Source organism: Typopeltis vanoorti, chromosome 24 (assembly GCF_054136105.1).
Source record: "Typopeltis vanoorti isolate ZY-2024b chromosome 24, IOZ_Tvanoo_1.0, whole genome shotgun sequence".
NCBI lineage: Eukaryota > Metazoa > Arthropoda > Arachnida > Uropygi > Thelyphonidae > Typopeltis > Typopeltis vanoorti.
Window position 1 is genome coordinate 27,842,159 of NC_143572.1, and position 27,137 is coordinate 27,869,295.

A 27,137-nucleotide genomic window follows, 5' to 3' on the forward strand; every position below is an offset into this window, starting at 1 on the left:
GAGTTGACTTTGACCTGAGGGTAAATCTCACTTAACGAATGAGACCAAACGATCATAATGAGATAACTGGTTAAGAGTAAACCAATTAAAATACATAAATAAAGTTGTACAGTGATTATTAATAATACGTTTTTTGATACAGTTATTAGGATTTGACTTTTAAAGTAATTTTAACATTCCAATATGTCTGATAAAAGAAGAAAAAAAACTATCAGGCACAGAATATCACAAATGAAAATAGGAAAAAGAATGCGATATTCAGAAACAAAGCTAGTCTTTGCATAAATATCTAAAAACTGAAACAGCTGATGTAGTACAAGAGAAAATAAGCAATAGGACCAAAACCAAACATTCTGAGCTCATGGCAAGTACTTATATTTTAATTGATTTTAATTACCCATGCATTTTAAATTTAAACAATTGATTTTAATTACCCATGCAGATCCACATTTTTAGAACAAAATTCCACCATTAAAGGGTTAATTGTCTCTATCTTTCTGTAAAAAATATAGTTTATGATAATTTTTCATTAACTTGTGAATTTTCATTAGCTAATGCTACTATTTAGAATTTATGATCAGACATGTTGTAGCCTAGCTTAACATCATGGCTTTTAAGATGTCATTAAAAGAGATTTTTTTTTAGGGGCTGCAAAATATGCTATTGCATGGGGGCTACAAAATTCCTAGGGTCAGCCCTGTCTCTAACTGAACCTTTATATTAAATGAACAATATACTGTAACTATATTATTATATCTGTCTTTATGATAATTTATTATTATATATTATTCATTTTTTTTGAAATAGATTCACCAAAACCAGTGAAGAATTTCAAATGTATTAGTATGCACTTCAAGAATCTTACCTGCAGCTGGCAGCCACAGTTTAATCCAGCAAAACCTGACTATACTCTTTCGCAATCCATGTTTCCAACCCTGTCAGTACTTTTTTAAAATTTTAATTTTGTAGTTTAATTAAAAAAAAAGAACTGCTTTTCTTAAAATTGAATGTATTGCAATAAAATGTATAGAAATCAAGTTATGCATATGAATGACCTACATGGGATACTAAGCCAATTGATGTGAAGTCATTAGCCTCTATATACAAGTAGCCCATTTGTGAAGATACTTTATGTGTAGGCATTGTTTGCTTACACTTGGATAAAGGATTATAATTAGGACCAAGAATATAATTTCTTGGCATTAATTTATAGTATAACTAAGTGAACAAATTTTCAACATTCACAATCCAAAATGGCTTCCCTTTTTGAATTCCAATCATAAAGTTGATAGAGGACTTGGAGATATTGCTGAATCAAATATCAATAATCATTCTCAAATTGTTTTCCTGTCCACCAGAACTCTTCACTTTCCCCCACATCCTTGATCCCTTCTTAACTAGTTCTGCTAATAAATACATTGTAGATGTCAGTTATCTTCTTCAAAATTCAGATCATATCCTTACCCAAGTCTTCTTTCTTGTAGAATGCACCTAGTCATTCTTAGCTGTGTTGTCCTTTGCCACTATTATAGTGCAAATGGAATGAACTTCATTATTTCTTCTTCTTTCCGTGGGCTGTCTAGTTTTCACTCTTCTGAGCCACACACTTTCTCCAACCGAATAACTAAAATAATTATTAATAGAACAAATGTCTTCATTTCCCATTCCACTTGAAAGCTCAGAACTACTATCCAAATCTTAGTTTTACAACAGTTGCACCAAAGCAGTTTATTGAAAGAATTTTGCATATCACAAGTGGCTAGAAAATAAAATTTCCAACATTCCTATCAATTTACAATGCCACATACAGCAGCTGCAAAAAAGACATTATCCAATGCAAATCTGACTTTGACAGGGTCAGGTGCAACAAAGTTGTCTCCTGCTCAAATAGCAGTTAAGCTTTCTGGTCTCCTTTATAAGTACAAGTGCAGTTTTTGACCATTTTTTTTTCTCCACTTCTCTCTCTCTCTCTCACACACACACATACATTCAGATGGTAAAGGAAACATCATCCAAAGACAAGACTAACCGCTTAGCATCATTTTTTTCTTCCAGCTCCTGCATTGATGATCAAAGCAAAGTAATACCAACATTACAACACTGCATGTTTTCTCTACTCTTTCATCAGAAAGACATCAAAAGAATTCCTGAAGAACTTGGATTAAGCTGGTCTTCTGGGCCTGATGGTATCACCCCAGTTATACTTAAAACTTGTGTTCCAGAACTGACATTCATTCTGTATTGTCTTTACAATTTTTTGTAATTTTTCACAATTTATCACCTGGCAAAACAAGTCACTATCCATCCATTCCCAAAGAAAGGAGATAAAAACCAGTCATTCAAATATCATCAGATGAACAGACTGTAGTACACTGGTAGTATTACTGGTACACTAAAATCCTCTTTAAAATACTTGATGCCGTCCAGAAGAGGTTACTCCAATTGATTGGTGACTTGTCTTTCACATACACTTCAGTCACTATCTTAAAAGTTCATAGTCACTGCCTCATAGGTAGTATTTCTGATCATAGCCATACTGTTTCGTTTGTGTGTCTCTTCTCTAATTATTTTTATGCATGCTATTCTGCTGAACTGGCTAACATCATTCCTCCACTTGCCTTCAAATCTGTAAACACACGAGCAGCTATACATCCATTTGCTGTCCAGCTCTAAACATACTGATCAAACTTCTTATCCTTCTTTTTCATACCTTCTGTCTCTGTTCTGTGGAATATTTTCTCTCATAGAGTGTTCCCTAATAACTACAACCTCTAGTTGTTCAAAAAACATATCAATATATTCCTTCTTTCTTTACTACTTGTCCACACATGATGACACTGATGTGTTATAGAAAGAAATTCGCTATCCCTGACTGACAGTGTGCTAAGTGTTAAAATTAATTTAACACTTCATAACATTACAGTTTAAAATGTTATTCAACAAAATATAGGTCAATATGCTCAAAGATCTTGATCCATCTTTCTGTGAGCAGCTCATCATAGTATCATTTTTGATTGCAAGAAGTAAAGAACTTTGGATTTCTCTATATTTGCCAGCTTGGTTGGCCCAAATGGTTAGCATATTCATCAAGATATGCTAACCATTGGGTTACTAATTGGGTTGATCTGTGGGTTCAGATACCACCATGGGCATGGATGTTTGTGATTATTTTTAAGTGGGAGATGAATTTTTTTGTCCTTTCCTATTGGAGGCCTGAAATGTCTTGAACACATTCTGTGTATAGAGCAGGGTTTCTGGATTATTTAAAGCAGTGTTTCTCAACCGCTGGGCCATAGCCCAGTACTGGGTCCTGGCATCAATTATACTGGGCCGTGAGAGGTTCTCCTGGAATTTGTCATTTTAGTTTTCTAAACATTTTTATGAATAAATATTTTATAGCGGAAATATTCTGAGGAGAATAATATTCATAAATGTGTTGAAAAGCTCAGACCCAGAATGCCTAAATAACATCTGTGTAGCAAATGTCAGTGACCAAGCCGCGTATTTTTAAACATGGAAGTATTCATGAATGTTTGGGAAAGGGAATACTGCTGTTTAACCAGTTTATTGCCTGCAAGCTGATTACAACAATGGGTGGCATATCTTCTATTCTCAAAACTGAATGAAATAACATCTGTGTTGCAAATGTCAGTGACCAATCAGTAAGGAAGTATAAAGAAAATTTTTCCACTGAAATTGAAGATCAAGGCAGTCTGTATCCAGTTCTCAAATCTTGTAATACTGAATACTGTTTCTTTGCAAGTTTGCATTGCAGTGAGTAAGTGCTTGTTTCGAAACACCCGAGTGCTGTGATTTTTTAAAAGTAATAGGCCTACAGATTTAAATTTTTATATGAATAAGAGATAAGGGACTTTGTCTGTGATGCAACAAATAGTGATTCATCCACCTCAAGCCTACAGATCGATCTCCAGGATGTACAAAAGAAGGGGAAGACTACTAGCACACAGAAGAAAGTGTGCATTCACTTCTAAGTACATGGACAGTTATTTAAAATTTGGTTCCATACAATGCCCTCACACTGACCAATTGCCACGACCTCAATGTGCCTTTGTGTTGCTGTTCTGGGAAATGAAGCTGTGATGCCATTGCGACTTACCCAACATCTCAACACAAAACATTCCGATCTAGTCAACAAACCCATTGAATTCTTTATGCGTAAAAAACATGCAATTAAAATAGAAAAGAAAATTATTTCCTAAGCTTCAATCACTGACACTTCACTGTAATGATATTAAACATATCATTACAGATTGTTAAATGTAAAAAACTGCATTTCACTGACGAAGAATTCATTAAGCCTTCTTTGATTGCTGCTTGTAATGAAGTATTAGGCCAGTCTGCAGCAAGTAAAATGAAAGATATCCCATTGGTGAATGGCAGAAAATACAGAAACGCAACTTACTGAAAAAATTTAAAAAATCAGAATTGTTTGCATTACAACTGGACAAACCTATAGATATTCAGAACAACAGCATTTTACTTATATATGTATAATATATTGACTATGATGAAAGTGACATGAAGGAAGACATTTTAAGTGTTTCTGAATTACCTATGCACACTAACAGCAGTGAAATTTTCAAAGTTTTAAATGGTTTCATTGAAGATAGGTCTCAAATGGAAAATCTGTGTTGGAGTTTGTACTGACAGCACTGCCTGTCCAACAGGTAGAAATTCAGGTTTAGTCACTAAAATTAAGGATATGAAATGCAGTAACTTATTGTCAATGCATTGCTACATTTATAGACAAAACCTGGCCTCTAAAAAAAAAAAAAATGGCACCTGAGCTTAATGAAGTCCTGTCTTAATCTGTTAAAATTATTAATTATGTAAAAAAACAGCACTTTAAATACACTGTTAAAAGCATTGTGTGATGAAATGGGCTCTGATCATCAAAATCTTCTTTTCCATTCAGAAGTTTGTTGGCTGTTCTGCGGTAAAGTTCTCAAGAAGTTATATGAACTCCGAAAGGAAGTTGAGCTGTTTCTAATTAATAAGAAAAGTGACCTGTCCCATTATTTCCAGGATAAGAAATGAGTAATCAGGCTGGCATATCCAAGTGACATATTTTCTTACATAAATGAGTTGAATTTAAAACTTCAAGGTCCAGATACAACAATATTTAATGCTTGGAACAAGATCGAATCATTTAAAAAGAAACTCAAACTCTGGCTTAATATGATTACAGAAAAAAAATAATGAAATGTTTCAGTCATGTTGCTCAGATTATATTATGGAAGCAGATGATTTCTATTCACAGAATTCAGTTTCAGACATTACTGCAGCTCACTTGAAGATGTTGTTGTCATTTGAAAAGCATTATCCTGAACATGAGGATCCTGGAGACAAAATATGTGGATTGTGAACCCCTTTGTTGAACACAAAGAGACAGCCCTTTCCCATGAAGAAACCCTTCAACTTATTGAATTATCATCGGACAAAGGACTGGACAGTACTTTTAATTCTATGAGTAATTCGAAATTCTGGATATGAACGAAAAATGAATATCCAAATTTACATGAAATATCAATGAGATTTCTTCTTTGTTTTTCCACCACATATCTTTATGAAACTGCATTTTCTGCCATGGCTGTGCTTAAAATGAAACAGAGGAGCCGCCTGCAACTTTTTGACTGTCTTCATTTGGCTATCACTTCAATTCATCCCAGAATTAATAAGCTAACGCACAGAAAAACAGCAACAAAAGTTTAACTAGCCTAACTAAAACCTTCAAAAACTCAGTTGTAATAAAAGATGTGCTGCATTTTTAAATTCAAAATATTAATTAGTGTTGGAACTAGTGTTTAGAATTGAGAGATTCATCCATTTTTATTTATTAAATTACATACTTTACATATATAAATATTTGCTGTTTGTATGTTGTGATAATAAGTGTTTTGCTGACAAGTTGACATCCTTTGCTGCTTTCCCTGCTCAGTTGACTTCTATGGTGGTGAGTTATAATGCATAAATATTTTTCTCACTACTGTTTTTTTTTTTTTTTTTTTTTTCCCCAAACCAACATCATTAAAATCAATCCAATTTAGTAATACAATAATCAATTTTAATATTAAATTTTTAGTGATCAGAATGGGATATATCAATGAAAATCAGCACAGATTAATTTAATGATGTTGGCCTTAGGAAACTACAATATGCTACAAGATTTCATTAGTCCAGTGATTGATAACTAATTTAAATGTAATTTTATATTTGTCGATATGCTACACTGTATACATAAGTGTACTAATACTCTTTATGATTATGCCATAATTAATTATTAATTCTTATATTAGTTTAATGTATGAACTTTTAAAAAAAAAATGGAAAGGTATTTATGAGTAAATTTGTTGGGACCGGGCCCTTGTCTTATAAAAAAAAGAATCTATCAGGCCGTGGTCTCACAAAGGTTGAGAATCGCTGATCTAAAGCATGAGAAACACAAAAAATACCCCCCCCCCCCACACACACATGTTAATAAAAATAGAAAAAAAAAATCTTTAGCCCATCCATGGTACTGATGTACTATAGATTTTCAATTTTATGTGGGTGGGAGCCACATAAAAAATGTAAAAAATATATTGGGGAAATGCATTTCTGAAGAAAGTTATGTATGATTGCAACAAATGATAATGATAATTTCCCTTAAATTATCTGATTCAGCCATCCCATACTACTTGTGTTCACATTGTTTTTGAGAGCAACCAATTTCAATGCAGTTGATCTTGAAGAGTAATATTGCTGACTTTGATGTTTTTGAACTATTAAAATGCACTTCTCTTTTTCTTCTAATAGTCAAACAGGCTGTTAGAAGAAGAGCAGTAAAATGCACTGCTCTTCTTCTAACAGTCTTTTTTACTGTCTCTTTCATTGTTACAGGTGATCTGCATTCAGTATTGTCAAATTATAAAGAAAACTGCTGTCTTGGTTGGAACAATAATTTTAATTTAAAATAATTACTTGATATTTTGACTATTATATTAAGATTGTCATTAAGAATATATGTATATGTTAAGGTCATCATTAAGAATACACACATGGACAAAAGGTTTTGGATAGTATGTTACAGCATTACTACTTTGGTCAACTGTTGATCCTAGTCTGAAATCTGGCAAGAGACATGGCTAAGAAATAAATAAATAGAAATAAATTAGATAAATTAAAAATAATTAATTAATTAATTAATAATAACCAATGAGATCATCATGGGAGGAACAGTGAGAATGTGCTGTATGTGTAGTTGACCTAACGTATGCCAAAGTGATAATATGAATGTCAATGAGCATAGTTATGAATCTAGTGAAGAGATGCATCTGTATGCTTTGTGTTCAGACTTTAATATGCCTAGGAACAGAAAATAGAAAGTTCCCCAACTGGATCAAGCAGATTGCAGATGTAAGTATATGAAAAGCTAAAAGATAACTTTTTTTTTTATGTCTGTTCTCAAATGCCAGGAGCATCAAAAACAAGGGGATTGAGTTTGTTGCCTTGGCAAATAAATTGTGGCCTAAGATTTTTAGTATTAGTGAAACCCAGCTCATAAACTGATATAGTAACAGAAATCGCATGTAAAGGGTATAGTATTTTTTAGAATGCCAAGTGAGATAGGACAGGAGGAGGATATTACTAATGATGTCAGATGATGTGATTCCAGTTATGGCAGAAACTTATGAAAGCAAAAATAGTAATAATGTTCATTTAGCAGAGTTTGAGGCTATTTGTTGTGAAGTGGAGACTGACAGGATGAAATATATGAAGTGTTGCTACAGACTTGGCAGTTCAGTTTGCTAGGGACAGTTAAATGCATTGCAAACTTACTGTGATAGGTTCTAAACAGGTAATCATTATGAGCGGCTTAAATTATCTGAACATTACTTGGGTACCAGAGAACATACGATAAGAATGAAGGAGAATTATTGAGATGTGTTGCAAGATACTTTTTCTAGCAGCATGTGGAAGAAGAAACTTGAAGCTAATGAGTTAGTTTCAAGTTTCAAATCAACTCAGTTAGATTTGATCATTGCATCAGAAGAGGTATTGGTTAATTATGTGACTATTATACCATCTGTTGGTGATAGGTCATTCTATACTAACTTAGAAAAGAGCTAAGTATATGTATATTCAGTCAGGACAGGTTACATTCTGAAAGCTGGAAATTACGACAAACTGAAAAGAATACTGTATTATGTATCAGTTACTGAATGGGAAGTTTTGAAAAATGAAGCAGTATCTGATTGCATTCTTAGTGTTCAAAGGACAAATAGGCAGTAGAGAAATCACATGTGGCCTCATTAAACAAGAGATCCATAGGAAGTTGATGTGGAAAGAATATTGTGAGAATAAGGATGAGATGAGTTATATATAAAATGCAGCCCAGAAAAGTTAAATCAGAGTATGAAAAGAAATTGGCTATGCAGGCTTAAATGTAATCCTAAAGAATTTTTGCATTATGCTGCAGATAAAAGAAAGAATGAAGATGGTGAGATAACCGTACTAAATACAAAAAGTTTAATGTACTGAATAAAGTATAAAAAGTTATACTTTTTATAACTTATTATTATTTATTATACTTAAGAATACAAAAAGTTAAGGTGGGATAACTGTACTGAATACAATAACAAAGGAATGCATGATGGTCCCATTTACAAAGGTGGTGCAAAAACTGATGTGTCTAATGAATCTTTGGAGTGGTTGTGATGATTTTAGGGAAGTTGATAAGAACTTGCACACAGAAATGGCTTGACAGACTAGGTTTACTGAGGAAGTCACATCTATACAATTTGCTTATATTTTATAATAATGTTGCAGTTAAGTTGAATAAAGAGTAGAGGTGCTGGGTGCCATATGAAAGGTTGTTGCATAAACTAGAGAATATGAGATTAGAATATAGTTTATTATTATAAAATTTAGTTTAATCCTTTATCCAAGTGTAAGCAAACAAAGTTTGTTCCTGAAGTATCTTCAGGACTGAGGCAACTCGTGGTAAAGGTGGACCAAGCTGTCATCATTCCTTGTCTCAGTATCTCCCATTAGACAGAGCACATCTCCTTGCGGACATGTATAATGTTATGCATTAAGGGAAGGGCCACTACCCAGACCGGTGTTGACCTTTATTGAGGTCTCATCAGTGGGAGCCAGATCCAGAAGTGATGATACTAAGGCAGAAGCAATGGAGAAGTCATATTTACCTATACGAGTTGTCAAAATGTGTACCACCTTATTATTAAATTACACTGATTTAGAGAAATATGTTGGAAGTTTCTCCCCCCCCCCTCCCCGCTTGGTTAGACTAATAAATTTAGTTTAATCCTTTATCCAAGTGTAAGCAAACAAAGTTTGTGCCTGAACTACTTTCAGGAAGGCAACTCGTTGTAAAGGTGGACCAAGCTCTCATCATTCCTTGTCTCAGTATCTCCCATAATGCAGTGCACATCTCCTTGCAGGCATGTATAATGCTATGCATTAAGGGAAGGCTCACTACCCAGCCTGGTTTCGAGCTTTATTGAGGTCTCATCAGTGGGAGCCAGACCCAGATCTGGCTCCCACTGATGAGATCTATTTCGATCTATACATTTTTTATGGCTAACCATTTTAAAAAATCACTCGCAGAATGAAATAATTTAGTTATCGATTTGAAACATTTTACAAAGTTACTTTTTAATGGCATACTACACTATTTCCGTGTACACTATGTTCCAAATTTACGGCCAAAATTTATGTCGTCTGCTTTACATAGCATTTTGCTGATCATATCTTGTGCAATTGTTTTCCTTACTTTTTTTTTATTTTAAATTATTTTCCTAACCTTTAATCATGAGTAAAAGAATTAGTAAGCAAAATAATAGAAGTGTGAAAATGATTCGAAAAGTAATCTGATTGGAAGAAAAACTTGAAATAATAAAGAAAAACGAACAAGGCGAGTCCAGAGCAAAGATAGGACAAGAACACAAAAATGGGTGAATCAACTGCTGAATACAAAGAGAAAGGTAAGGCTGCCCAAGTTCACCCTGCATGCACTTGAAATCAAAGTATTATAATGATTGAATTAGAGAGACTTCTTTTTACATGGATCGAAGATTGTAACCAAAAATGGATCCCACTAAATAATTGCCTTATTAAATCAAAAGCATTATCTCTTTGTAACCTGGAAAGAAAGGGCTATCAATGATGGAAAAGAAGAAGAATTCCACGTTAGTGCTGGGTGATTTGAGCGTTTCAACAAGAGAAATAGCCTACACGATGTTCTAATCACAGGCAAAGCTGCAATTGCAGATAAGGAGATATCCAGAGATTTTGAAGAAAATTGTGTAAGAAGGGACTATCGTGATCAACAAATATTTAATGTCGATGAAACGGGCCTTTCTTTGGAAGCGAATGCGTTCCAAGAACTTTGCGACTTTATAACCAGGTCGAATGAAATTCCTGCTAGCAATATGCGAGCCATTTGGAAGCACATTCTTCCACATTGTGCAAATGATTTTAGAGGCTTTTCAAATGAATCTAAGTTAATTAAATCTCATTCTGAGAAGTTGAGTGATTCTGACCTGCTAAATTTAGCTGCACAGCAGAAAGATCCTGAAGAATATGAAGAAAATTTGATCACTGACAAGCCCAAAGAGGTTTCACAGAAACAATTTGAAAATAGTTTTCGTACAATCAAAATTTTTAAGCATCAATGCTTAGAGACTGACCCTGGTGAAGAGAGAACCAGTAAAATTTGCAGAAGAGGCAATAGGGTCATACTGTCAGTTGTAATGAAAAAAAGAAACAAAATGCCTGCCAAACTACGTTAGCTCAATTCTCTGTTAAGAAGTAGAATAATAAATTTATATTCTGAATATGTTTTATTGTCTTTCAGCTTCATGGTTTTCCTTTAACTAGGCCCTGAGACATACCCTAATTCTGTTATAAAAAACTTTAAGGGTCAAAAACGAAATCTGAGGAACGAATTATACATTTTCCCATAGGTTACTATATTCAATTAGTGCATTTTCGATTAATGTGCCTGTTTTAAAGAACGCATTTGGCGTATTAATCGAGGAATTGTTGTACTATTTTGATGGTGCCGTACTGCAGAAACTGGATGAGATTTGAGATTGGAGTGATGGTATGGTTGACAGTAGACAGAAATTTAGAGGACATATTGCTGGTGTGTTGCAAAGACTGCACATTGTTGTGCCATTATGATAAGAATACACTAACAACTTGGAATAAGGAGGTGGTTGTGCTACTGTATACAGCATTAGTGAGACCACACTTGGACTATTTTGCTCGGATTTTGTCCCCTGGTTTTCGCTGTGATATGGAAACATTAGAGGGGAGGCTCCAGAGATGAGTGGCTAAGACAATATCAGGATTCTTGAATGTTGGCTGTGGAGTGAGGTTGAAGAATTGTGGATTCCAGAGTTTGGTGGATAGGAAGAAACGATGTGATGTGATATGATAGAGACATTTAAGTTTGTTATTATTTAAGGATTAATATATTTAAATATATTTAAGGATTAATCCAGAGGAGATTATAAAAAGAGTAGAAGGCAAAAGAAGAACCAGAAGCCATCCCTGGACGTTATGTAAGAGCATGGTGAAGAAGGGCGTGAGCAGCAGGTATCTTACATATGGAGAATTATGAGTGAATATGTTGTTACCAGAATATGTTGTAAATGCAAAGAATGTTAAGGATTTTAAGATTCAACATGATAAAAATGTCGGTTGAATGAACCTCCAACAATGAGTATGCTGACTCCATGGAGGGTGTAATAATAATATAATGTTCCTTGTGAGCAGTTTAGCCTACTTTGGACATCTACCTACCGGTAGATCATTTGACATCCACCTTGATGATCACAAAACTTACATTGGTGATCACCTGAATGGCAAGTCAGGACTGGTAGAGCATACTCTGAATAGGCCTTCGCACATGGCTAAATGGAAGAAGACATCAGTGTTCTATAGAAGTTGCTGTAGGTCAGCAAGAGTATATTTTTGGAATCAGCATTGGCTATGAAGCACTTCCACAAACCATAATAAGTATGACTGTTTAAATTTGCTTCCTTGTTAAAATAAAATTAAGATTACCACCTAAATGGCTACAAGTAACAAGAACAGAAAGAAAAATTGAAACATTTGTTTATAAAACTAGACTATTGAATGACACAAATGTACAATGGCTATATGAACAAAGAATTAACCAATATCTAGACAAAATAAAACAAAATGAAGAAATAGAAATAGAATGGCTTAATATAAAAACGATACTAAATGCAGCAGCAAATGAAAGCATAGGAAAGACCAAAAAATTCAATAAAAGGAAAAAACTGAAGATCTGGGATGATATAATCAAAAAGAAAAAAGAAGCCTATCACATATGGTTAAGCAGTAAAAGATTAGAAGATGAAATAGAATATAAAAGAATAAGAGCATAGCTAAAAGAGAAGCCAGAAAAAGACAGAGAATCATGGAACAAATTTGTTTCTAATTTAGAACATGATTTATATAAAATAAGACCCAATGTATATAAAATTTTGAAACACTTAAATGCAGATTTAAGAAGACATAAAATTAAACACTGAATTGAAATTAGAAGAATTTCTAAATTACTACACAGAATTGTGGACAGACAAATATTTTAAAAAAGACAACTGGCAAACAATTAATGAAAATGAAAAGGAAATAACTAAAGAAGAATTAGAAATCAGCCTGAAAGAAACAAGAAACAGAAAATCGCCTGGAGAAGATAAACTAGGTTCAGAACTATATAAATATGCAGGAACTAGATTCATAGAAAGACTCTTATTATTTTTAAATAAAATTTATTCAACTGGTATCCCCCCAATAGAATGGAAAAAAGCAATTGTGATGCCTATCTTTAAAAAAGGTAATAGAGATGACCCTAAAAACTATAGAGGTATCAGTATACTAAATTCCTGTTACAAAATATATAGCAGAATCTTAAATAGCAAACTAATGAAATATTCCAAAAACTTTATTTGAGAAGTACAGAATGGATTTAGAAAAGGACGATCATGTATAGACTTGGCCTTTTGCCTAAAATTAATAATAGAGAAAAGAAGAGAATACAATTTAGAAATTGTATTGCATTATTGACTTTGAAAAAGCATTTGACAAAGTTAAAAGAAATATATTATTTAACATATTAAAAGAAAGACAAATACCAAATAATATCCTAAAAGCTATCACAAGTATATATGAAAATAATCAAATACAAATAAGATTAAATCACGAGCTATCATATACGAGAGATAAACCAAGGGGTACAACAGGGATGTCCCCTCTCAGCAACTCTTTTTAATATCTACTTAAATGAAATAATAATAAAATGGAATAAAAATTTACATCAAGTAATTAAACTTTCTCCTGCAGTAAACTTAAACAATCTCCTTTTTGCCGACGACCAAATAATAATTACAAATTCTGAAGATTATGGTATGATAATATCAACAGAAAAATCAAAAACTATGGCCTTTAAAGGACAAGATCCAGCAAGAACTAAAATAGTACTAGATAACAAGATCTTAGAAAAGGTGAATTCATTTAACTACCTAGGATGTACGATCACGTATGAAAATGAAAAAGATATAAACGTAAAAATTGCAAAATATTTAAAAATAACAGGTGTAATTAACTCTATATTTAAACCAAACCTAGTTCAAAAACAAACCAGACTAAAAGTATACAATACATTAGCCATACCAGTCTTAATGTATGGAAGCGAAATCTGGACAATAAAACAAAAAGACAAACAAAGATTAACAACAGCAGAAATCAAGTTTATGAGAAAAACTGCAAAGTATACCCTATTTGATCACAAAAGAAATTATGAAAGAATTAACCCAAGAACCAGTAATAGAAAAAATTAAAAAATATAAACATAAATGGATGGAACACGTTCAAAGAATGAAAACAGAAAGATTACCAAAACAAGCCTTGAAGTACAAGCCATTAGGAAAAAGAAAACCAGGACGTCCTCTTAAACGATTCAACGATGACTTCTAAGGCCGGAACAGGCCATGCTAGGCCTAAATCCTTGATATGCATGATGATGATGATGATGTTTAAATTTCCGAAATATTTTAGGAGACTTGTTATTTTGAGATCAAATTGCCTGACTTCTCCAAATTAAAGTCATGGTTATCTGGTCTGTAAAAGGTTGCTGTTAGGACAGTATTTTTTATTATTTTATTATTATTTTTTTAAATTTACAATTTGAATTATAATAAATTTAGTTTAATCCTTTATCCAAGTGTGAGCAAACAAAGTTTGCGCCTGAAAGTATCTTCAGGACTGGGTTAAGGTGGTACACACCAGGGCAACTCGTTGCAAAGGTGGAGCAAGCTACCAACACTCCTATCCTAGTATCTCCTATAATGCAAAACACATCTCCTTGCGGATATGTCTATTGTTATGCATTAAGGGAAGGGCCACTACCCAGACCGGTTTCGACCTTTATTGAGGTCTCTTCAGTGGGAGCCAGGCCCAAGTCGAGATATCAGGCAGAAGCATTTGCAGGTCATCTCCACCTATAGGAATTGCCAATTGGTGTGCCACCCTTTTTTAATAAATTACTCTGGATTTAGAGAAAGATGTTGAAAGTTTATTTTCCACTTGGTTAGAGTATAATAAATTTAGTTTAATCCTTTATCCAAGTGTGAGCAAACAAAGTTTGCGCCTGAAAGTATCTTCAGGACTGGGTTAAGGTGGTACACACCAGGGCAACTCGTTGCAAAGGTGGAGCAAGCTACCAACACTCCTATCCTAGTATCTCCTATAATGCAAAACACATCTCCTTGCGGATATGTCTATTGTTATGCATTAAGGGAAGGGCCACTACCCAGACCGGTTTCGACCTTTATTGAGGTCTCTTCAGTGGGAGCCAGGCCCAAGTCGAGATATCAGGCAGAAGCATTTGCAGGTCATCTCCACCTATAGGAATTGCCAATTGGTGTGCCACCCTTTTTTAATAAATTACGTTTGCTCACACTTGGATAAAGGATTAAACTAAATTTATTATACTCTAACCAAGTGGAAAATAAACTTTCAACATCTTTCTCTAAATCCAGAGTAATTTATTAAAAAAGGGTGGCACACCAATTGGCAATTCCTATAGGTGGAGATGACCTGCAAATGCTTCTGCCTGATATCTCGACTTGGGCCTGGCTCCCACTGAAGAGACCTCAATAAAGGTCGAAACCGGTCTGGGTAGTGGCCCTTCCCTTAATGCATAACAATAGACATATCCGCAAGGAGATGTGTTTTGCATTATAGGAGATACTAGGATAGGAGTGTTGGTAGCTTGCTCCACCTTTGCAACGAGTTGCCCTGGTGTGTACCACCTTAACCCAGTCCTGAAGATACTTTCAGGCGCAAACTTTGTTTGCTCACACTTGGATAAAGGATTAAACTAAATTTATTATACTCTAACCAAGTGGAAAATAAACTTTCAACATCTTTCTCTAAATCCAGAGTAATTTATTAAAAAAGGGTGGCACACCAATTGGCAATTCCTATAGGTGGAGATGACCTGCAAATGCTTCTGCCTGATATCTCGACTTGGGCCTGGCTCCCACTGAAGAGACCTCAATAAAGGTCGAAACCGGTCTGGGTAGTGGCCCTTCCCTTAATGCATAACAATAGACATATCCGCAAGGAGATGTGTTTTGCATTATAGGAGATACTAGGATAGGAGTGTTGGTAGCTTGCTCCACCTTTGCAACGAGTTGCCCTGGTGTGTACCACCTTAACCCAGTCCTGAAGATACTTTCAGGCGCAAACTTTGTTTGCTCACACTTGGATAAAGGATTAAACTAAATTTATTATACTCTAACCAAGTGGAAAATAAACTTTCAACATCTTTCTCTAAATCCAGAGTAATTTATTAAAAAAGGGTGGCACACCAATTGGCAATTCCTATAGGTGGAGATGACCTGCAAATGCTTCTGCCTGATATCTCGACTTGGGCCTGGCTCCCACTGAAGAGACCTCAATAAAGGTCGAAACCGGTCTGGGTAGTGGCCCTTCCCTTAATGCATAACAATAGACATATCCGCAAGGAGATGTGTTTTGCATTATAGGAGATACTAGGATAGGAGTGTTGGTAGCTTGCTCCACCTTTGCAACGAGTTGCCCTGGTGTGTACCACCTTAACCCAGTCCTGAAGATACTTTCAGGCGCAAACTTTGTTTGCTCACACTTGGATAAAGGATTAAACTAAATTTATTATATGCAAGGAGATGTGTTTTGCATTATAGGAGATACTAGGATAGGAGTGTTGGTAGCTTGCTCCACCTTTGCAACGAGTTGCCCTGGTGTCTGTGTGGAAAATAAACTTTCAACATCTTTCTCTAAATCCAGAGTAATTTATTAAAAAAGGGTGGCACACCAATTGGCAATTCCTATAGGTGGAGATGACCTGCTAATGCTTCTGCCTGATATCTCGACTTGGGCCTGGCTCCCACTGAAGAGACCTCAATAAAGGTCGAAACCGGTCTGGGTAGTGGGCCTTCCCTTAATGCATAACAATAGACATATCCGCAAGGAGATGTGTTTTGCATTATAGGAGATACTAGGATAGGAGTGTTGGTAGCTTGCTCCACCAAGATACTTTCAGGCGCAAACTTTGTTTGCTCACACTTGGATAAAGGATTAAACTAAATTTATTATACTCTAACCAAGTGGAAAATAAACTTTCTTACAATTTGAATTGTTTTTAGAGTGATGTAGTGGAGTGCTCTGTGCTTGTCAAAGTTGGAATTTGATCTGAAGTGTGGAGTGGAAACCAGCAAAATATTACTAAGTTCAATAAATAATTATCCTTTTTCTTTGTTTTCTCTTGGCATTGTTTATACCAGCGCTTCCCAAGCTGTGGGCCACGGCCCCCTTGGGAGCCATATGTTTTGAGGGGGGACCATGAAATAATAAAAACAAATTGAAAATGTTTCAAGACTAAGTAGATTTTTTTTTTATCTTGAAAGAAACATATTTAATTTTTATTATTTCATTTTTGTTATTTTTTTATATTTTAATGTAAAAAAATCACACATCGGTGTTGGTTCACAAATTTTCTTCCTGCGTATTTTGGCACTTAATGAATATTAGTAAATATATGCTGATTCGTATAAGTTTCATTTCAAAGGTATTGATAAGAAACACAAAAAAGATTACAAATGCAAAATGTTGAATATAAATTGTTTTGAATATAAATACAATAAATATTATAATAATATATGTCTATATTACTATTTTTTTTTCAATGGGGACCGTGAAATATTTTAATTTTTCCAAAGGGGACCTTGGCATTCATAAGTTTGGGAAGCACTGGTTTATACCATAAAGCACTATTGCAAATTACTATCCAATTGTATTTGACATCTAATGAGATCTCATCAGTGGGAGCTAGACTCAAGAAGATTCTGAAATTTAAATCAATGACAGAAGTCATGTTTCCATATACAAGTAGAAAAATTGTGCATCTCATATTATTAAAAACACTCTGGATGGCAGGTAGTTGTAGCAAGTTTGTTTTTCTTTTTTTTCTCACTTTGTTAGAAAGTAAATAATACTTATCAAGAAACTCTGTTTTTGTTTTTATCCTTTACCGATGCATGGGCAACATGAAATAACATTGTGAAATACTACTTGTATGTGGAGATAGTAATGATACTTCCCGTCAAATTGTTCTGGTATCCCATATATACAGGATGCTTCCTTTTGGATGTGTGTATATATATATATAGCTATGGATTATGAAGAGTCACTGCCCAGACCACTTTTTGACCATTACTAAAGTCTCGTCAGTTAATTGCTAATCTTGAAGGAGGTAGAGTACTGTATTTTCATTAATGAAATATGAAAGAAGATACAGTGTAATAATAAGTATGCATTAAATTACTTTTTTTTATATATGTAATTTGTGAGTACTTCTGTTGGAAAAACACATGCTAAGATCTTGTTTAGGTTGCATGAATTTCAAGGTACTTATTGTTGGGATACAGAATAATTTTGTCACTTTATATTCAATTACATAAAATTAAAATGATTTGCTTTCCTGAAGGAATTCTGTTTTACTCATCTGCTGAAGTCTTTCAGGATGACTTTACAAAGAAAATTGTTGTTAGGCTGCAAGATAATTTTGTTATCTTCTGCTTTTGCCTACTGACAAAAAATCACTTGGGCAGTAGTTCTACAAGCATGCTGTTCCTGCAGCCTAGGTGCTAGTTTCAACACCATAATATTAAAGTTAACACAGTTCAACATCTGTATTTCTCACATGTTATTAGGCTGCCCAGTTTTCAGTGTACTGTTATTTAATAATTCAAAGTTTTTTTTACTTGATTACACTATAAATTAAAGATGCCAATAGATTATATTCTTGGTTGATCATTACTAAAGTCTCATCAGTTAATTGCTCATCTTGAAGGAGGTAGAGTACTGTATTTTCATTAATGAAATGAAAACAAGGATCGCGTAGCTTGTTTAGGTGGAGGGCAAGCTTCAAAAAATATGTTACAGTCCCCTACTCAACACTACCTCAAGATATATTTCCTAAACATAGAAGGGATATCTAAATCCAAAGCTGAAGTCATCGGCAAAATAGTCAAAGACAAAGCAGTTGATGTCTTGACTCTACAGGAAACCCATGTGCCTGACACTGCCCTCAGTAGACTAAAGATCCCAGTACTCATTCTTGTGTCTTATAACTGCCACCTCAAGCATGGCCTAGTAACCTATATCTGGCCTGGCCTCAAAGATATAACCCAAAGTGTTCCTGATACAGAATACTTCATATGTATTAAAGTTCAAAATATCACCATCTATAATGTCTACAAACCTCCATTGCAATCCTGGCCTGATCAGATGGACCGACCGACCTCCTCCTCACCCTGCTATCTATGTTGGTGACTTCAATTCCCATCACACCATGTGGGGCTAACAACTGGGATGGTAATAATCTAGCAAACTGGATGGATACATATAATTTGTATTTGAATTATGATGCCAAACAGGATGGTATTCTTTACTCAGCCAGATGGAACAGAACCTACACCCCAGATCTGTGCATAGTTACTAAAGACTCCGAAGACCACCCTCTTCCATCAACCAGAACCATCCTTAACAGATTCCCTAATAGTCAACATCATCCTACATTAATAGAGATAGGAACATCAATCCCAGTCATCAGCGGAACACCAATCGTTAGATGGAATCTCTGCAGGTCCAACTGGTCTACATTTCAGAAACAAATTGATCAAACCATTAGAGCAATTCCACCCACTCCTAATTGCTATCCTAGATTTGTTAAACTACTCAAATCTGCAGCAAAAGCCTCTATCCCTAAAGGATACAGAAAACAATATATCCCATGTTAGAGTAGAGAAAGTGAGGAACTCCTAGCCAAATATGAGGAAACTGAAGATCCAGCTATTGCTAAGGAGCTCATATCAAACTTGGATAAAAACAGAAAGGAAAGATGGATCTCAACCATCAGTGAACTCGATTTCATCACATCTAGTCAGAGAAGCTTGTCACTTTTGAGAAAATTAGGTGGAGCAGAGCCAACGACACACAAAACAGCAGAGATAACTCCTGACCAAATGGCTAACCATTTATTGAAAACCTCCAAGATTCATCCCAGCTCTACCAGGAAAATTGGTATACTCCCTGAATTCCTAAAACATCTTGGTCAACATGGCCAAACATGGCTGGCTGTCCTTTTCTTAGAAATCATCATGACTGGTAAATTACCAAAGCTGTGGCGGGAAGCCAAAATAATTGCCATGCCCAAACCAGGGAAAGATCCAAATGAAGAAAAACCTACGACCTATCTCCTTGCTTTGTACCACCTTTAAGCTCTTTGAAAGAATTCTCCTTAAAAGAATTTAATCACTCATCGTAAAAGCACTCCCAACTGAACAAGCTGGCTTCAGCCCAGGAAGACGTTGCTGTGATCAGGTCCTGGCCCTGACAACCCAAATTGAAGCAGGCTTCCACAAGAAACTTAAATCTGGAGCCACTTTCATTGACTTAACATCTGCTTGTGACACTGTCTGGATCAGGGGCCTCCTCCTAAAACTAGGAAATATTATAAAGTGTAAAAAAAACTCTACAACTTTTTGAATCTATTCTCTCCAACAGAAAGATCCAGATTCATATTAGTGGAAAAAAGAGCTGGCCCAGATTCCTTCACAACGGTCTTCCTCAGGGCTCTGTGTTACCCCCTATACTTTTTAACATCAATGTGTATGAACTACCTCATACCAGATCAAGCAAGTATATGTATGCCGATGGCCTAGCAATCTTACATCAATCCACCTCCTTTACCAACCTAGAATCAACCTTGAATACAGACCTGAACACCCTGGAAGAGTACCTCAAGCAGTGGTACTTGAAGCCAAATCCAACAAAAACAGTGTCTTCAGTATTTCACCTGTACAATGCAGAAGCAAATCGATAACTCAACCTTTCCTTCTGTGGAAAAATGGTAGAACATGAGCCTCACCCAAAATACCTTGGAGTGAGCCTGGACAGAAGCCTAACCTATAAAAGGCACATCATCAACCTCTCCAATAAAATTAAAACCAGAAATAACATCATTTCAAGGCTTGCTGGAACAACCTGGGGTTGTGGTGCAGAAGTCCTAAGGTCATCTGCACTAGCCCTCGCATTCTCTGCAGCAGAATATTGTGCCCCTGTCTGGGAAAGAAGTACACACACTAACATTATAGACACCCAGCTGAACTCTACCATGCACACAGTTAGTGGGACAGTGAGAAGCCCTCTCTCCTGGCTGCCTGTTCTATCTAACATTGCTCCACCACACATACGGAGAAGATAAGCCTTGATTAATGAATTTAATAAAGCAATGAGCAAACCCACTCCTACCCCTAAACCGGACTCTCATAAACCCACCTAGTCTTCGCCTCAGATCTAGAAAGCCTCTCTGGTCCATTGACGAACTCTCTTCAGCTGTGCTGCCATCAATATCTAATATATGGAGAGAATACTGGTCCAACAATCTCCCAACAGAAGGCTTCCTGGTAGAAGATCCCTGCTCTGCAGCCTGGTTTTGATCTTCCTAGGAAGATTTGGTCATCCATAAACAGGATCAGAACTGGCCAGGGCAGATGTGGCTATCTTCTATATTAATGGGGACTGTCAGATCACCCTCATTGTGATTGTTCTCTCATGGCTCAGACGATTACTCATATTGTGTATGACTGCCCAAGTCACCAATTTCACAGTGGTGGCCTACAGGACATCCACAAGGTGATGGATGAGGCCTTGAATTGGCTTTCCAGCCATAGTATCAGCAAAACTCCTCCTCATGTTAGAAGATGATGATACAGTGTGAATTGGGCCTCCTCTAATGGATCAAGTTTTCTCACACAAACTTAAACCTCGGACACAGCTACTTTTATGTTGTGAAGTGTTGTGAGAACATGCAGCCTTGTCATACTTGGTGTAGCAGGACGATAATTTTCCCTGGCTTAATTATGACAAGTTACATCTTTAGTTTTATATTTAAAAATCTTTACTAAAGATTAAAAAACTAAAGACATCTTTAGTTTTATATTTACAAAAAAAAGAAAAGACTTTGAAAGCAGATTGTTCCTTTTATGTAATGAACTTTTATATGTTAAGATTTTCATCATTTGTTTCTGGAAATTGTGATTGTACTGTTCACTTACCAGTTTTCATGTAGCCATAAGCATAAATAAATAAATTAATTAATTAATGAAATATGAATTTTAAAGAAGATACAGTGTAATAATAAGTATGCATTAAATTACTTTTTTTTATATGTAATTTGTGAGTACTTCTGTTGGAAAAACACATGCTAAGATTTTGTTTAGGTTGCATGAATTTCAGGGTACTTATTGTTGGGATACAGAATAATTTTGTCACTCTATATTCAATTACATAAAATTTGCTTTCCCGAAGGACTTCTGTTTTACATATACTGGTTTCATCCTTTATCCAAGTGTATGCAAACAAAGTTTGCACATGATGTAACTTCATGACTGAACAACTTGTATATAGAGGCTACTGACTTCACATCAATTGCTTTAATCCATAATGCAAGGCACATACCCAGACTGGTTTTGACCTTTATTGAGTTCCCGTTTGACTACTTCTGTATGGGAAATATATGTTTTCTTCATTACTTCAACTTTGGTATTTCTTTTAAGTCTGGCTCCCACTGATGATACCTCGATCAAGGTTGAAACTGGTCTGGGTAGTGGCCCTTCCCATAATTCATAGCATTATACATGTTCATAAGGATATATGCCTTGCATTATGGGATACTAAGGCAATTGATGTGAAGTCTTTAGCCTCTGTATACAAGCAGCCTAGTCATGAAGTTATGTCACATGCAAACTTTCTTTGCTTACACCAAGAATATAATTTCTGAACATTTTTAATTTCATGCTTAATGTCTTATTTCTTTTTCAGCATTTCTTCAGATCATTTTGACAGAAAATGTCCAAAAGTTGTAATTACACGTTGGTCATCACAGTCCTGCCATTATAATGAAAGTACCAATCCACTATATGATAAGCGGATTCGAAATTTCACTTTTGTTCTAAAGAGCGAAAATTCTCTCGGTAATCTCACAGAAAAATTTAGTGTGGATCATTATGCCATTAGTGAGTGATTTTGCATCCAGTAATTTAAAATAAAATATATTCTTTTAAAACTTTTAGCATATGACTACTAGTAATTTTAAATATTTTAATAATAATTGAGAGTATATTTTAGTTCTGTATATGTTCTAGTATTATTTAGTATTTATCTTCTCCTCTGTATGTTTTGAATATGGTTTCTCAAGATTTTTTTTATTATTATTATTATTTTGTGTGTGTGTTGAGAAAATTTATCATTCAGATTATAGTAAACCGAATTTGAGGTTCTGTTTTATTATTTTTAATTACCATAGCTAGAAATTACATCAGAATATTGGTGGATCTAAAGGAAGGAGAAAGGATGTGACAGTTAGCACTCTCTCAGGAAACTATAATGAAAAAATATTGTGAATTTTCAGTAAAATAAAGAAAAAACTATGCATTTTTTTTTGAATTTTCATGCACGATTATTTGTAAAAAAAAATAAGTTAATTAATTAAAACAGATGTTGACAATATCTCATAATTATTTGTCACTTATTCCATAATGTCATTTGTTCTCCCCCCCTTGCATGCTCTTTTTACGTCTGTTATACATAGCGTCATCTTATCGTATGCTCCACAACTTGACCAATAGAATAGTCTCTATCATGAAACCAACATTCCAGAAGAAACCTATTTTTTGTAATTAGATTAAAGAGAGAACATCTAGCTCTTGAAGAATTTTAAAGCTAACTTACACTTTTTGTTATTATTATCTTTATTTGAATCCTGTCCATAAAAGGTCAAAACCTGTCACACATTTAGTATCCTGGAACAGGCTAAGTACTAAATAATCCAACCGGTTCCTTTGCCCTTAATACCAAACATGGAACTTCTTGAAGCCCATTGTATTTTAAACACTGTTATGCCTCATACCAGGGAATAAAATTAATCTACTGCTTACCAGCATCCTTGCTGGTAAGTAGTATTTGAATTCAGCCTGTAGGTCAGAGAGCAAATTCACTAAACATTAGCTAGCAAAGTTGGCAGCCTCATGTGACCAACTGCAAAGAGATGTGTTATTTATTGTCAGGAAAGCAGAAAATATAATACTTCTTTTTTAAACTGAATAATTTTATTCAAGGTTAAAAAAAAAGCAGTAGAATTCCTGAAAACTCCTGAAGACCCAAACAGAAACGATAATATGTATTTTTGTTCACATTATTGTTATAAGACTAGAAATGGTTCTAAAGGAAACTGAAAATATTCTTCTTGATTAACCTCATAAAAAGACATCAATATTGACGATATGCCATATTTCAAAATAAATGCATGGATGTTTGGTTGTCCCTAATTAGTCTAAACTAAAAAGGCCACCAGAAGTGGGTATATACTGAACTTCAGTGAAGACTGTTTTGTTTATAGCAACCAGATCCTCTGCCTACTCCTGGTGTTGGAGAATTTGTTGTTAATCCAATGTCCACTCCAAATGTATGTATTAGCAGCTGTGGATATATATTCCTTAGCCAGCAGGCTTTAAACCATTAGACTGAAGGAAACACATGGGTGTAAATCAATGTTGGCAGAAACTCATTAAGACCCAAAGAAAGGCCAAGTGTTATAGGCACTTGGTATAAGGCAATAAGAGGTTTCTCATATAATGTATAATACCATCATCACTTATTGAAGGCCTGAAATGGCCAAAAATCATGTTTTGACTCTGGCATTTACTTTTTTCAGTGTGAGCATAGTTATGTTAGACATCAACATATAGTGAGACTCGATTTTTTAAAATTTTATTATTTATTTTTTTTAAGGATAAAGCTTTGAAATTGATATTCTGCAGTCTGGCTGTTACATAGCATACTCGACTGTTCCAGGACAGCTACCAAATAATCTTACTATGACTATTCTGCATCGCCAAGTTGTGCACTTTTCAAATGAAGGTGAGTCAGCTGGTTTCATGCAGAAGTGGCAAGGTTTATCCTCATGAACACTGTTTTTTCATCTTGTAGAATAGGTGAATCAGCCACATGAACACATGTAATTAACAGACATCCTAAATTTAGTTACTTGGACTGAAAACAGATCAATCCAACCCATCTTTTCCAAAGTTCCTTGAGGATTTAAGTACCAGTATGTGCAGTGCATTGCCAAAGCTGCAATATATAGAGAAGTTTAATATTTCATGTTTTTACTTGGTGACTGTTCATAAGAATTGGCATTGGTAATTCCAATTCTCTCCTCTGAATCTGTTACAGCATATGTACCTATCCTCTTAACAGTTCAACTTCAAATTTACGCTTTTCACATATACCCTTATGTGTAAAGCATATGATTTACGCTTACACATATACCCCACACTTCTGCAAAACCACATCTGATGGAATAGGTTAGTTATTCCTTATTCCCAAAATGTCCTATGTCTGTATATTTTGTGTGTTCTTCTGGCTGATTTGCCTGTTTCGAGGGACAAAAAAAACCCAAGTTTCCATGAGGAAAAACCCTCCGTATGAGACCAGCTAACTCACCATTTGATTGAAACTGATTTGAAAGAAAGGTTCTTCATGTCATAGATGGGATTTGAACCCAGGTCTTTCCAACCAAAGGGCTCATTTATACCAGTCAAGCTATGGAGGCTGTAACTTTAAACTAAAAGAACACTTCCTCTTGATTCATTCCCTTTGCTGCTGACTTTTGCAGCAGCCTTTCTTCTTTGCATTTCCTAAAGAGTATAACCCATCTGCGTGGTTAGCCGAGTGGTTATGCGCGCTGCAATCATACGTCTGTGAAAGAAGTGTCCTGCGTTTGATTCTCGTCACTGATGTGAGGAGCTAAGGATCTTTCTCAGACATACCAAGTTAGCTGGTCTTGGGTGTTGACTGCAAGGTTTTTCTCCCCAGTTTATCTGGGATTTTTTTCTCCCACAAAGCAGCAAACCAGTCTTAAGAACACAACGCTTCACAGACAATTATACATGGTTGAGTGTGTGTGGGGGGGTAACAACCCCACCTCGTAGTTAGTTATGAAACCCAAAAATGGAAGGCCAAGGCCCTACATGGAGCTGTAGTGCCAAAGAAGAAGAAGAAAGAGTATAACCCATAGTTTGTAGAAATTAAAGCTAGAAACTCAAATTTACACAAAGTAAATTTAATAGATGTAAAATTTTTGCCTAAGTATCAATGGTATTCTCAATATGTTAACAAGAAAACACAAAATAAAATGCAATAAGATTTTGCATCCATTAAATTTACTTCCACGTAAGTTTGAGTTTCTGTCTTTAATTTCTACAGACATGCCAGCTTATGTACCTATTTTGGAACAGTTATAATTCATAGTCTTCATATCCAGTTTTATCAAGTTCCTTCCTGATCTTCAACTTCCTGCCCATACTTGTGTTTGGATTTACATAATAATAAGAATAATGAATCACGTTAAATATAGTAAATGCATTTTTACTATAAATATACTTCATGTTAATTATCATCAAATTGATTTGTATAAAGTGAATGGCTACATAATGATACTTCTGGCCTCTGCATCGGCATTTGGGGATAATGTATGGAACTCTGGCACATAAATTGGAGCAAATAGGTGTATAATATGAAGCTGGTGATGTGGATAAGAGGGTGGCTCATAAATAGATATTTGAGATTAGTTTATGAAGGAGTAAGGTCCTGGAGAAAGTATGTGACTTGTAATGTACAGCAGGGTTCTGTACTCTAGCCATGGCTATTTAATTTGTAAATTAATGATATAGTTCTTATATCAGAAATGATCTGAGGGGAAATATTCAGTTGTTTACTGATAATGCAAATGTGGTGGATTAATAGTTAATAAAGATGAGGTAGAGATTTTGCAGGATGATTTAAATAATCTGACAGCATGGACAAAGGAAAATAACTATTAGTTTAATGTCACAAAATGTAAGGCTATCCATTTTGGGATGAAAAGTTTACCAGCTGTGTACTACAATGATGGAACTGAGCTGCTGGAAATTAATGAGACTAGGGATTTGTGGATGCTGGTAGACTGTGAGTTTAAGTTCAGAGAGCATACTAGCTCAAATAGGCTAAAATAGCTCATTGGATTACCTGGTTATTTTGAAACACACAGAGATACACTTTGATATGGCATTGTCTGTATTATTTTGTACAGATCTAGTTACCTGAATTTCTTGGGAATGAGAAGAGGTGGAGAGGATTCAGAAACAAGTGACTAATATGGTGATAGGTCAATGCATTGCTCATTATGAAGATAGATTAAAGATTTGTGGGTTACAAAAACTGGTTGATTGGCAGAAAAGAGGAGGATATGATTCCTTAGTGTTTTATATGATCGATATAGAGGAAATTTTTCTCTGCATGACTAGTGTGGGAGAATTAGCGGCCAATCCTGGAGATTGAGTAAGAGTGTGGTTATCAAGAGCATGAGGGCTAAATTTTTTTTTTTTCTTGGAGTGTTGCGAGTGAAATGAGCTTCCACAATTAGTTGAATA

The 27,137-nt window shown here is 35.0% G+C and overlaps 1 protein-coding gene across 4 annotated transcripts in view; it reads left to right on the plus strand.

Moving 5' to 3' along the window:
• The window catches only part of LOC150093047 (uncharacterized), a 568,891-nt gene that overhangs the window by 372,922 nt on the left and 168,832 nt on the right, over nucleotides 1-27,137 (plus strand). For all 4 annotated transcript variants that reach the window (XM_090413702.1, XM_090413701.1, XM_090413703.1 and 1 more), the window contains 2 exons: nucleotides 808-937; nucleotides 22,489-22,682. In XM_090413702.1, the coding sequence (XP_090269828.1) occupies nucleotides 808-937; nucleotides 22,489-22,682 (324 nt within the window). The remainder of the gene's footprint in view (nucleotides 1-807; nucleotides 938-22,488; nucleotides 22,683-27,137) is intronic.